General features: G+C 29.6%; 1 protein-coding gene across 1 annotated transcript; it reads right to left on the bottom strand.

The window, feature by feature from the left end:
* Positions 1-1,555: 1,555 nt before the first annotated feature.
* LOC111683568 lies at positions 1,556-12,464 on the bottom strand. The gene is made up of 2 exons (XM_046950459.1): positions 12,153-12,464; positions 1,556-4,276 (listed from the first exon to the last, which is right to left on the bottom strand). The coding sequence occupies exons 1-2, from the start codon at positions 12,462-12,464 to the stop codon at positions 3,887-3,889; spliced, it is 702 nt and encodes a 233-aa protein (XP_046806415.1). The 3' UTR covers positions 1,556-3,886.
* Between the last annotated feature and the right edge of the window lie 2,308 nt (positions 12,465-14,772).

The following is a 14,772-nucleotide window of genomic DNA, read 5'->3' as shown; positions in this document are numbered from 1 at the left end:
ACTTACACAATCTCTCTTTGAGCGAGGAACGATGCCTATAGAAATTGGTTAGAATTGGTTCAATATTTTAACTAAATTCATTAGGGTAGAAGGGGGATCATACGCCATAGGGGCTCATCTCCCAAACCCGAAGAACTAGAAAGTCGAGTAATCCATTTTATAACATCAAATTTTATTTTCGTTTATCAATTTTCTATCATTAAATGTTTTTCAATGGCCTGTGGAAATATTTCTCTGTGTGAATTTTTAAGCTTACTTTTTGAGTATATTGTAAAAAGTATATTGGTATAGAATGTCAATAATATTGAACAGTAAGAGATAATAGTTTTTCTGATATCATGAACATTAAAATAAAACCCCCGAAATGCCCCTGGGGCACATACGCCAAATACAAGAAATCCCTGTCTAAGTACACGAATCAAGATAACAATTGAGAATTAATTCGAGAACGCCTCAAAAAACTGGCGTATGGTACCCCTTCTACCCTACGACTGAACTAAACCAAGTAGGCTTTTGTTCATAATTATGTAAATTCTTAAACAAGAGTGTCATAACTAAATTATTGATAACTGTATTTAGGCTTATCGAGCTTCAATGGACCCTAGGCCCTATAAAAAGCCCGCTTCGGAAAATGAATTGGTGTCTATAAAGCCAATATAGTATATAAATTAATAATAAGTTAACATTAAAATTATCCATTATAGTTTATGAAGATCGGTCCAATTTATTGGTGGGTAAAATAATCGGATACAAAACATTTGAAACGATCGATAAAAGAACGATAAAAATTATTTGACTTAAGTCAATTAACCGAAGATTGCCGAGTGAGTCCTTAGAAACTAAACTCGTCGTAATGTTTAAAGTTTGAATTTACAAGTAGCATGGATTATGAATACATTCGCTTAAATATCAGTCCAATCATACCCACCTTTAAAAAATATATTAAAAAGTAATCTTTATAAATAAAACAAGATGTTTTGATTTTTTTTTTTCGTTTTTTTTTTGATTTATTGAAAAAGTTGTTGATTTATTAATGTTATCAGTCCAAATAGTTTGTTACAAATTCTGTATTTAATTTTTATTTTTAATAATATTTTTTTAAAAAAATTCTGTTGTTTTCTTTCTTAATATAATAAACTGAATAAACGTATTTTATGATTATAAATGAATTTTACATGTATAAAAATAAAACAAAATTTACTTAATATTAATTTCAAGTAACATAAACATTTTCGTTATTAAATATTAATAATTTTATTATTATTTTTATTTTTTAAATTGTTTTAAGAAAAAATCTATATTTCTTTAATTGAAAAGTTTATTAATGACAGTGATAGTGAATTTTTAAGTTATTGGACGGTTCTTAACTATAAAATATACCGAAATTTTGTAAAATTTATAAAGTTTTAAATATCTTGTTCAAGTATAAATTTGAATGGATAGTGCAGTTTATCGAGGAATTATATTAAAACCCTCTTTTTTTCTTTTTGCAGGAATTATGCTTAAATAATTAAAATTTAATAAAAAATTTGATTTTTTTTATTTTCAGATCTTATTATCTTTTGATTTTTATTGGTAAGTACTGATTCCAATATATTTTTCTTTTTAATATATAGTTCATAGAAAGGGTGCTACATTTTAACTAAAATTAATAGAATTTTTTAGTAAATATAAAAAAAATATATGGAATTTAAAACCCCAAAATTTCGTTTGATATCGTTGGGTTTAAAGTAGACAATTTGTATGCTTTTTACTCTGATAATGTCTTTTCGTCCCTTTTGTTCTTATTGCATACTCTTTGCGAAATCTTGGTGCAATTTTTAATTCGTATGAAATTGTGATGATCATGGAAAACGGATTTATTATTAATAACTCCCTCTAGAATATTGATATTTTATCGGTAGTATTAATTAATAAAAAGCGTATTACCAAATAAAACCTGGATCCTTTCATAATTAACCTTTGCTTTCACTTTCGATTCCGAAAGGAAATAAACAATAAATGAAGATTACAAACAAATAACATTATTGTTTAGTGACATTTTTTCGGATATAAGGTCCACCTCCGAAAATCGCTTAAACGCACACAATTGATTAAGAAATAACCGTAAAAAGTTGATCACAATTTTTTTTTAGATATGGAAATAGACATGTTCATAAGAATTTGGGATTATTTGGGATATTATCATGTTGTGTCAAATTTTATGTGATCAATGAAGGATCTGAAATTCTTCCTTTTTGACACTTTCTTTGTCTTTATTTGACGTTTTTTTCGAAATGACGAAATCTCTTACGGACCTGTTGTGCGCTCTTTTTCCTGTACATTGTTGTTCCGGAAAACTTTATGCATATAGTGCTCTATGCAAAATACGTCGTATATTTTGAAAATCAATTTTCTAGACGTTTTGCTCATTCAGATAAAGCCTCTCATTCTGATCATATTATTAGTTAATGTCTAAATTGTTCAGTGATGTAAAAAGATGGGTATCAGAAAATTATCAACGCGAGAGGAAGGTCATATCTCGAAATATGAATAAGGTAATTTAATTGTGTTCCAGCAAAAATTAAACGAAGTATTTTCCAATGAATAAAATTTATCAGCACTTCAAAGGTAGCACTAAAAGAATTTTTTTAGCTTCTTTGGAAGTAATGTTGAATGACTTCCTAAAAAGCGAAAATAATACGATTATTCGCAATGCTACATATATTTTTTATACTTACATTTGTAAAATTTAAAAAAAAATGTTAATTTGGGTTTTTATATTAAAAGTATCTACAATTTCACTTCCAATAAATTAACATAAAAATGACATCTTGAGAATGAATTTAGAAGTAGTGAATTTGGAATCAAATAAAAAAAGGCAGCCCTCCTATATCCAGCTTGTGTTAAAATCATCACTTCTTCAGGTGTTTTTCAGCATTTCTATGGAGTAGATTCTACTTCTTTTTCGCTTCCTTGGAAGTTCTTTTTTTAGCTTGGTGTGATTTTATTTACTATTTTTTTTTTAATTGCACAATTTGTTTCTGTCATAATACCGACTTTCTTTAATAAACTTTTCATTTAAACAAATACAAATATTTTTTTATGACTTAAAATACTAAACAAATTATTACTAAAAATTACTACCATTACAATTTTTATATGCATTTAAATTTATTGTTTCCATTTTGAGTGTGTGAGAGAGATAGTACGATTATAAAAATATATATTATGTATTTTAATTTCGACATTTCGATATGAAAAAGCCATTAAATTTTATGTAAATCGATTAAATTTAATTGTTAAGGTTCGGTTTCACAATATTTAGGTAAAATTTGAAAGGCAGTAGAAACACACCATCAAAATCAAAAAAAAAAAATAAAATTTTCTTTCTCTATTCGGTTAATTTTTAAACTGTTGGCCTTATGCATTCAGTTAAGTTTAGTTAAATCAAATCTTGTGAAAGTGATCCTTAAACAACAGTTTACATTATATAAAAGTATAAAATGTTTTTTGTATATAAGTAATTTGTTTTGTTTTTTTTTTTTAATTATTTGTTCTTTATTTATGTATTTAGTTTTATTAGTCTTTTGATAAGTCTAAAGTTTTACTTTATGCTTGAGTTATAAAATTTAGGATGTATATTTTGCAATTAATATAATGTCTATCATATATTATTATCCACACATTACATGGTGTGTTTGTTAGTTTGTTTTGCAAAAGTAAAAAAAAATCATTTTATTAATATGGCTTTTGTTTGTTTTCTTTAAGATTATGATATAATAAGTCCAATATTATTAATATTAATTTAACCTGTTTTATTTTACCTTTTGCTTTCGTCGACAATCTTCTCACTTTTTGTCTTTACTCTTTTAAAAACTACTTCTTTTCGTTTTCTTTTGTTTTTTTACGCTACAATATTTTTATAGTATGATGGTTTCTTTTGATTCTCTTTTATGACATAAAATCCTTTAGGTTTGCCATTGCCCGAAAAGTATTTATTGAAACTGTTTTTATTGACCGCACTGGCTGGTGCATAATATGTTGGTGATTTACGTTTTAATGATTTTTTATAGCTCATCATTGAATCCTGATTGTAGGATTTTTCAATTGAATCATTTTCCCATGGTTTTGACCATGTTGGTATATTTTTTATATCAATCAATTCTTCGACTTTATTCGGTTCGATATTGGCAACGTTGGGAAAACGTTTATCTTCGAGCATTTTTTTAATGACCGGTAAATTCCAATGATAGATACGTCCTGGTTTACCATTCGAATTAAATGGGAATGAGACCTTGAACAATGAATGAGAGAACAAAAAATGCTTGTTAGATTTTATTGGTGATGAGAGGCTTTTATTGGTGAAAGGAGTTAAATGGTATAAAAAATCTTTATTTTTGTTCATTTGTAAATTTAAATATAAAAACTCAGAGCGAAATTTGTGTTAATTAAATCGGTCCGCATGTTAAACAAATCGTTACCTTACATCTTCGTGAAAGTGGTATTTGTTAGTTTATTAAAACGTTTGTATTTTGTACAATAAATATAGTTTTTCGACCCCATAAAGTATGTATATTGTGACTTTTAATAGACGGTGGAGAAGTGGGTTGAGCTATATTGGTCCGTTTGTATGTTTTTTGAAATCAATTTTTGGGATTAGGAATTAGAAAGCTGTTAAGAATTATTCTATTTAATATTAGCAAAATCGGTCCATAAGTAATGGACATATGAATCAAATTGCGGAACAACACATCAAATCCGAAGAAATACACCGGGTCCACTAACGGGCCTGTTGTGCGCTCCTTTTAATAAAAAAAATGGTTCACTGAATTATTATATTTCAATGTTCAGAAACTCAGTTTCCTGAAAGTAATTTCTAAGAATTTGCCAATTAGTGTTAGTGAGGAATGTTATTTCCGGAAAAACATCACTACGAATACACTTGGATCTAATTTCGACAAATACCTGAAATTAGCAAAGAAAGTGAGGTTCAGTGTCCTCTCCACATGCTCCAAATTCGTCTGAACACGTACGCTCAATTTTTTAAAGACGTGCTAGTAACTTTGTATTTCTACTCAGAATATGGACCATTATACTAATCACAGACTTGAGGAGATTTCTCGTCTTGCTGTCTTAAAGGTTCTTTGAGACTCTGCCCACCGTTTCATTATTCGAAGAGGCCTTATGGAATCGACACACCCATTGCTTTAATTCAGCTTTAATTGCACCAAATGGTTTTGCGTTTCTTAAATTATCTACCTTGAGCTCCCTTCCCTTTAGGTAAGGGATATTTTTTTCCGGATCGGTCCATAACTTAATCGAAAATAACTAATAGCTTTATCGTTATAAAATTCGCTTCGAATATATTTTTTAAATGTACAAATCATTTTGCAAAATTGATTCGGTTGAAGTCGGTCCATTAATTCGCGTAGGCCCCATACAACTGTTTGTAAGTACTTATTTAAATAGTTATTTGTACGCGAGCGTGGTAAGTACTTGCCTGCAATGCAACACGATGATTAGTGTTTAAATAATGAGTTATAATACTAATGAAAAAGTAGTAGTAGTAGTTACGTTTTAATTTATGTTTTTGCTGCGAATTAGACAAAATATCTGAGTGTATAAAACTCTCTAGAGTTATCATCATTTAGTAATTCAAAGAAATGTACTTAATGTATGTAAGTACTTTTCCATATTCTCTACATAAAATTCTTCACAGGAAGAGGGTTAATTTTTATTTGCATGTTGCAGGTTTATTTTGTTTCTTTCAATTAATCTTCTTTGCTTTAAAATGCTAATAAGTAACGTTTCAACCCTTAAGCTGTTGTTTCTGTGTGTGTGTGTGTGTTTGGACTTGTATCCTTTCTGTTAATGTTACGGTCCATAAAATATGGTTTTTCAATTTTATTGACGTAGTGGTGTAACAAATTTTAATTAAACCTTTTCACCGATAACCATCAATTGTCATAAGAATTTATGGGAGCACTTAAGGGCAATAATCAACTCACCTCTGACTGGTTGCCTTTTGAAAATAACAAACAAAAGCTATAGTAATACATATTCATGTGAAGAATTACATTGCATGCAGTAGAAAATTTATAACATTTTTAAAGAATGTATATGTAAAGTCTTTAGCTTAAAAATTTCTAGAAATTAAATTAAATCAACAGTCAACTCTTATATTTTTCAAAATAATTTTTATATTAAAAAAGTCATAGTATATATATTCAACCCATTGTGCAGTTGACTGGCTACCAATTTCTTTAAGAACCACAAAAGGTTACTTTTAAAACAAATATCTATTTTTAGATGAAACTTACTTCATGTAGCTTTTCTTTATTATTGTTTTTTCCTTCAACACATAAATAAGTCAAGGTTCTTTTCAGCATTCATACTAAATATTGTGAGCAACACTTCTAAGGTAAAAAAAACTACCATTAAGCATTTGCCACAAAACTTCAACACCACCGCCAGCTTAAACATCATCAACAACAAGTGTCATATACATAGATAGAACCCCAATAGTGAAACATTCATACCCATTCCGTGAGCTACATGATGATACAGAGACTATAGTGCGTGCGTGTCTATGAGTAGTCATCCCATTTAAAGCATTTACATTATTCTATTCTAAAATCAACTACTTACTAAAACACGTACTTCATGTATCTTCAGTGTGAAAATACAGTTGGGGAAGTTTAATTAGGGTATGTGCATGGGAGTATTTTGCATAAAATGCTCCTTGCGGAAAATATCGATGGTTGAGGAAGAGTTGTAACCAACAATTCTGAAATATTTTGCATTTCCGATTAACACAACTGAAGTATATGCGAGGTATTTTTAAGTACTTTTCGAATTATATGTTAGTAATACAAAATCTGAACGGATTTTTAAATAGTTTAAGAAAATTGACTAGATCGTTCAGTATTGTGTATGTTAACCCTTTCACGAACAAAACTAAACCGTTGGATTTTTTATAAAAATCAATTCACCACACGTATATTGATCATTTTTGATGAAAAATGGAAAAAGTGTTTTTGAAGGATATTATCCTTTTTAGAATGTAGTGACATCAAATTCTAAAAAATAACTTTTTTTTTTTGAAAATAGCCATTAAATTACGCTCAAAATCAAGAAAAATTGAAAAAAATCTTGGGACGTCGGTGTCCCGTATACGCGAAAGTGTTAAGCAATAGTAACTTGACATAAAACTAGCATAGCTGGGCCTGATCAAGTTTTCTGAAATTTCAAAGAACTTCATATTTTAACCCAGAAACCAAAATATAGTGAATCCAAAATTTATCTATCACATAAGTTTATCAAGATATCGTGTCATAAATTTTGACAAAACTCCGTTTTTGACCATTTTTGAGTCTTTATAACACCATTATTTGTAAAATCTAATGCAATGTATATATTCTGAGGACAGATACGGATTCGGCGCAGAACAATCCTTAACCCTCTTCATATAACTTTTATGTTTTAATTTAGTGAAGACTTTTGAAATTCTTATATTTTTACTTGTTGGAAATCAAAAAATTGTATTCGGTTCTCCAACTTACTATAAAGGTTACAAGGGGTTTTTTTCTAATCAATTTGGCAATTAAAGTGTTCAAATCACCATTTACTTAACTTTAATAACCAGCAAAATCTCTTGTTCATGGACGACAGTTAATTTGAAATTTGGTTGGAAATTCATTTCCCTAATGACCTCATATTAATTCTCTTGCCTTAAGATTATATAGTTCCGAAGGAAAATGTTAGCCTACTTCTCTTTTATTCTTAATATCTTTAGTCGATGAGATATTTACTCTTCTTATGGATGGCAGAGTCAATCTTTGGAGATCCAAATATCTTCAAATATAGCTTGCAGGATAAAAACTAGGATCAATGCATCTATATATTTAAAAAGTGTTTTTATATGGACCGATTTTCCTGAAATTTTCACAGTGTCTTCCTGTTTGTCTGAAAGGAACTATAGGCAAGTTTTTATATTGAAAATTCAAGTGAGGGCTGCATCTGTGAGAAATCTGTAGATATAATTAAGCTTATACCCAGATATCTCACCAAGGTTAGAAATTAAGTAACTGCCAAGAAAGCGGCTTCTATTTACTGGTAGGTTAGGGCATTCACAGACAAGTTGGAAGACCGTTTCTCTGTTTTTGCAACTGCGACAGTGATCGTTGATGGGGAGTCCAAGCCAACTTGCATATCTACTTATTACCCAGTGTCCTGTTATTACTGATATCAGCCTCGATATGTCCCGCTTAGTTTGGTTTATAAGGTGTATTGTGCGTTTGTCATTAAAGGAATCCTTGGATATACTTGAATGATTGTAGAAAAAAGGACCAGAAATTTTAATAATAAATCTGTAGAAAATATAAACCATTTTTAAATTTCCATCGCTGTTTGAGAATATTCAGCATAGTTTGTGCTTAAAATTGATTTAAAGAAACGAAATTAATATTCAAGGCTACTTTAAAACATGATTTTTCATTACTCTGAGTTATTTTTTTTCATCTTTTACACACATACATATATGTATATATTTCTTTTCTCTAGTCATGAAAAGAATCTGTTTTCATTCTTTGTAAAGATTCGTCGTTGGTTTCATTTTTAGCATTTTATTTGAGTGGCCAATTAAAATTGTAATTTGTAAGATGTTTCTTAATGTCTGTTAATATACTGCTAGTTTGACTTCGGTATAAGAACTAAAGTATTCATATCGTGGTTATTCCTAAATTATTTTTTTTTACCACATACTTGGAACTATTTATTCTACAGCGCTACTTTTAACGATAGTTTTTAGATGAAGTTAGTGTTGCACATGAAGCAGCAAAAAAGAATATAAATGAAAAAAACTTGCGAAAAGAACAAATACTGTAGAAGAAATATTATCTTTCAGCACCCAGCATCATCAAACATTTTTCGATGAACACAAACTGTTTTACAATTTTTGTTAAATAGTTTTTAAGTTGTTTTTTGTTCTTCTTCTGCTTTATCGTTTTAGTTGTTAATGATTGTTGCAAAAGTTTTAGTTTTCATTTTTGAATTCATGGGGCGCCAATTAAATTTTACTAGTGTTCAACCGAATTTTAAGCGGTGCATGAGTAAGGGGAGTAATAATAAATAAATATACTTACATACATATGTATGTATAATCGGTTCTTTTAAGTAAAATAACATGTTCGGTCGTACGTTAATGTCCTGTTTAATTGCTGCCATTTAGGAGTTTTTGTGAGTAGCCATCATAAATAGTAGCCATTTAACTGGTTCCTTATGTTCAGATATGAATGTAGGCAACCATTTGCAACAGATTGTCTTCTAATTTTTATTACGGCTATTAAACACTCTCAGTTGGAATACAAATCATTGTGACCATTATGTTTTTGCAAAGTTCATTGCAATGATTTTTAAAACAGAATTATAAAATAATGCAATAACAACAAGTATAACTTATTTTTATCAAGCAGTAGGGAAAAGATAAGCCTAAAATTGTGCTCAATGTTCCTATTAAATATTTTCTAACAGTTATAGGATTGACACTATACGAATTCAGTCTTTGTCAATCTGTGCAACATGTTGTCACTATTAGTAAAAACATTATGACTCTATTATCGGACTCGTATAATGTTGTTGTTGAAGATAATTTATATTAAATAGTAGTAGTTTATTTCATTATCGTATAATTACTTTATTACACTTAATTGTTCTTTTTTAACTTATTGCGACATATATACGCTAAACTGGATTTTAAATATAATCTTAATAAAACTAAGGCTTAATACCTTTCATTATTATGTTTTAGTTTTACATTTTATTTGCATTAATTAATTAATAACACTTTGAAACTATTGATCATAGACCCATAGATATATTCTGGATCAAGTTTATATTCTAGTCTATAGTCTATTGTCTAGTCTATTGTCTAGTCTATAGTATAGTCTAGAATTTAGTCTAGTCTATAGTATAGTCTAGACTTTAGTCTAATCTATAGTATAGTCTAGACTTTAGTCTAGTCTATAGTATAGTCTAGACTTTAGTCTAGTCTATAGTCTAGTCTATAGTCTAGTCTATAGTCTAGTCTATAGTCTAGTCTATAGTCTAGTCTATAGTCTAGTCTATAGTCTAGTCTATAGTCTAGTCTATAGTCTAGTCTATAGTCTAGTCTATAGTCTAGTCTATAGTCTAGTCTATAGTCTAGTCTATAGTCTAGTCTATAGTCTAGTCTATAGTCTAGTCTATAGTCTAGTCTATAGACTAGTTTATAGTCTGGTCTATAGTTTGGTCTATAGTCTAGTCTATAGACTAGTCTTCAGTCTAGTTTATAGACTAGTCTTCAGTCTACTTTATAGACTTATCTATAGTCTAGTATATAGTCTAATCTATAGACTAGTATATAGTCTAGTCTATAGTTTAGTCTACATTCTAGTCTATAGTCCTGTCTATAGTCTTGTCTATAGTCTAGTCTGTACTCTAGTCTACAGTCGTGTCTATAATCATGTCTATAGTTTGGTATATAGTCTAGTCTATAGTTTATTCTATAGTCTAGTCTTAGGTCATTTGAGTTTCATCTTGGTCATAAGCCTTTCATTAATCATGTTCTTTATTATAATCTATAGATTTGATAATTAGTTTTGTCTAAAATCTAAAATTGATTACGATATACTAATTAAAATCGACGTTTTCTGACTTCATTGATTAGATCTTTTCTTTTAACCAATAGATAAAAAACTCTGTACAGACTTGACCCCCACTAACTCCGAAAGTTCTTTACCGATAGAGCTGAAAATTTGCGTCTGACCTACTATCTAATAGTATTCATCTTCGTCTAAATCAATTTTTTGAGTTGGATTACTTGACACGAAGTCATTCACTGAATTTTCATCTCTGCAGAATATTGTTACACATAATAGCATCGAGCAATATTACCCTCTTTTGTACAAAACAAAATATAGTATAAAAATTCGACTCACATCTTTTAAATGCACTTTAACGACATGATCATAACGTTTTGTTACTTATTTCAAACGCGTAAAACAATCGATGGAAAATATGTCAGTCCCACGTTTAAATCGAAGCAAAAAAATCTACCGGCATTTATCCGTTCATTCATACAGTCTTTCTCATCTTCTCACGAGTTAGGAAGAAGGTTTTAAAAGAAATACAAAAACTAAAAGAAGAAACAAATCGAAAATTTGTAATCGAAGTGAAGTCAGTCTATGATAATAATGATGACAATGATGAGGTTGCTGATGGTGTTACTGATGTTCAAGATAATGAAACTTCAATAGAGATACCATATACAATACGGATACGTACGTACGATACCGTACTACGAATGAGTGAGTGGCATGAACAAACATTTTGCAACATAAGAAACGTGTGTTTGCAATTTGTTGATGGCGAGAGCAGCATCAGCACACTTTTTTTCGTTAAGTTTTTTTTTAGTTTGAGAAAAAATATACCTGTATTGAACTGGTCTGATGTATATCTTAAAACTTGATGCGCAGGCACTTTTACAAAATACAATCATATTATGGGTTTAAATTCATTTTTTTATTCTTTTGATATTTGAGAAATTTCTGGAAGTAGTTTTTTGTTGGGTGATTAAATGTTGCTGGAGAATATTTAGTCGTACTAGTTTTTTAAAATCGGAATATCTGTTTAAAATTTTTCATTTGTGTTAAATTGAAATATTATATACAAACCGAAATATTGGTCATAGACTTATTGTTTAATCAGGATTCTTATTACATTTTAAGATGTTCTTTTGTGTGTTGAAACCAAGATAGGGCCTTACGCGAGAAACTAGAGGACTGACATTTTTGCATTAATGTCCATGGACACACTAAATTGAGTCATAGTGACCATTAATGTTATGACAGTTTTAATAATGTCATGAAGTCCGTGGACAGTATAACGTCAATGGACATAGTGATACGCAATCGAAATTTGTAATGAGTTTAGATGGGACATTTCTATAAAAAACTATGTGAAATAATCAATCGCTATACAAATTATGTAGTTCATTATAGGGAAGTTCATAAATTTTGTGAGACCCTGTACATGTAAAAATGTTTGTACAGATTTTAAAACATGCGTCTTAAGTTTTATTCCTCTGAGAGACATGAAAAATTCTTATTAAAAACAATAACAAACTTGTTTACCTTTTTTCCGTTAGCATCCTTAGTTAAACTTGTATCATCCTTAAGTACATGAGGTACTAAAGAATTTTTTTTATCCACCGATGAGGCAATAGAATTTGGAGATGTTGCCGATGAGGTTGACGAGACTGTTGCAGTGCCAGACGTAGATGGTTTAGGATTGGTGTAATAATACATATTTGGCGGTAATTTTATAATAAACATGTGTGAATCATCTGGTGAAGCATGACGTCGTGATTCAATGGCCAAACGTTTCCGGTTATGACTGTTGGGTGCCTTGACTTTAGTAAAACCCAATTTGCTGTAAAGAAACATACACAATTATGAATATATGTACATATGTACGAATGTAGTGAGAAATATTAAATATTTGTTAAGAAAAATTTTAAACTACATACTATGTACAACTAAAATGTTGCTTAGTTATTTTAGTTAAACAAGTAAAATCTTGTTCTAAAAGCAATAACTTTTGTACAAAAAATGATGAATTTCCAACATAAATTATATGCTGACTTTTTTAACTCCGTCTAGCCTTTGCAAAAAAAGTCATTGTATTTAATTGGAAAACGTTTTCTTTTTTTTGTAAGTTCTTCCTCATGTTGCCTTTAAACTATAAAATTAAAAGCAAAGTGTGTTTTAAGCATTCTGCTAAATCTTATTTTTTCACTTCCAACTACTTCTTCTAAAATTAGTAGGATTCATTATACAAAAAATTGGAAAAAATAAGTAAAATGAATTTTATACATTTTTGCAGCATAATGAGGCACGAAAACGTGGCCTTTTCTTAGTTGTTGTTATCTCAACTGGCCATTACCATTATTACATCATTCTAATCAGCGAAATTGCAAATATGTCAGAAAATGCTCGCTTATGTCATTTCATGTTTTAACAAAAAATAATTTTTGCTGATGCTAACATTTTAAATTGCATAGAAAAAAATTTAAGAGATGTGAAGTCTGTGGAAACTTTGTTCATAAAAGTAATAAATTAATAGTGGGATATTTTTATACATAAAATTAGGGTATCCAATCGATTAACTTTTGGTAAATTAACCGAATAATTTGGGTGGAATATTTGCAAATTACAAATAAAACAACAATTCAAAACAGTAAAGTGATCAGATAAGATATACTAGTATAACAAAACTAGAACAGAACTGAACTATAACTGAACTAGAACAGAACTGAACTGAACTAGAAGAGAACTAGAAGAGAACTAGAACAGAATTAGAACTGAACTAGAACAAAACTAGAACAGAACTAGAACAGAACTAGAACAGAACTAGAACAAAACTAGAACAAAACTAGAACAGAACTAGAACAGAACTAGAACAGAACTAGAACAGAACTAGAACAGTCTATATTATAGTAAATAGTATATTCTTTAGTCTTATCAATAGTATAATCTATAGTCTAGTCTGTAGTCTAGTCTATAGTCTAGTCTATAGTCTAGTCTATAGTCTAGTCTATAGTCTAGTCTATAGTCTAGTCTATAGTCTAGTCTGTAGTCTAGTCTATAGTCTAGTCTATAGTCTAGTCTGTAGTCTAGTCTATAGTCTAGTCTATAGTCTAGTCTGTAGTCTAGTCTATAGTCTAGTCTATAGTCTAGTGTATAGTCTAGTCTGTAGTCTAGTCTATAGTCTAGTCTATAGTCTAGACTATAGTCTAGTCTGTAGTCTAGTCTATAGTCTAGTCTATAGTCTAGTGTATAGTCTAGTCTAAGTCTATAGTCTAGTCTATAGTCTAGTCTATAGTCTAGTCTGTAGTCTAGTCTATAGTCTAGTCTATAGTCTGGTCTATAGTCTAGTCTATAGTCTAGTCTATAGTCTAGTCTATAGTCTAGTCTATAGTCTAGTCTATAGTCTACTCTATAGTCTAGTCTATAGTCTAGTTTATAGTCTAGTCTATAGTCTAGTCTATAGTCTAGTTTATAGTCTAGTCTATAGTCTAGTCTGTAGTCTAGTCTAGTCTATAGTCTAGTCTATAGTCTAGTCTGTAGTCTAGTCTATAGTCTAGTCTATAGTCTAGTCTATAGTCTAGTATAGTCTAGCCTATAGTCTATAGTCTAGTTTATAGTCTAGTCTATAGTCTAGTCTATAGTCTAGTTTATAGTCTAGTCTATAGTCTAGTCTGTAGTCTAGTCTAGTCTGTAGTCTAGTCTATAGTCTAGTCTATAGTCTAGTATAGTCTAGCCTATAGTCTATAGTCTAGTCTATAGTCTAGTCTATAGTCTAGTCTATAGTCTAGTCTATAGTCTAGTCTATAGTCTAGTCTATAGTCTAGTCTATAGTCTGGTCTATAGTCTAGTCTATAGTCTAGTCTATATTCTAGTCTATAGTCTAGTCTATAGTCTAGTCTATAATCTAGTATATAGTCTAGTCTATAGTCTAGTCTATAGTCTAATCTAGTCCGTATAGACTAGACTATAGTCTATCGTTTAATCTAGCCTAGTTTATAGGCTAGCCTATAGTGTAGTTTATAGTCTAGTCTGTAGTTTAGTTTATAGTCTAATCTATTGTCTAGTTTATAGTACATTTTTTAGCCTGGTATTTAATATAAACTAGTCTACAGTTTTGTCCTGTCTTTAGTTCGAAGATTACAGTTAGGACTATAGTGAAATTTAT

This window comes from Lucilia cuprina, chromosome 4 (genome assembly GCF_022045245.1).
Source record: "Lucilia cuprina isolate Lc7/37 chromosome 4, ASM2204524v1, whole genome shotgun sequence".
Lineage (NCBI taxonomy): Eukaryota > Metazoa > Arthropoda > Insecta > Diptera > Calliphoridae > Lucilia > Lucilia cuprina.
This window is presented reverse-complemented; position numbering and strand designations above follow the sequence as displayed.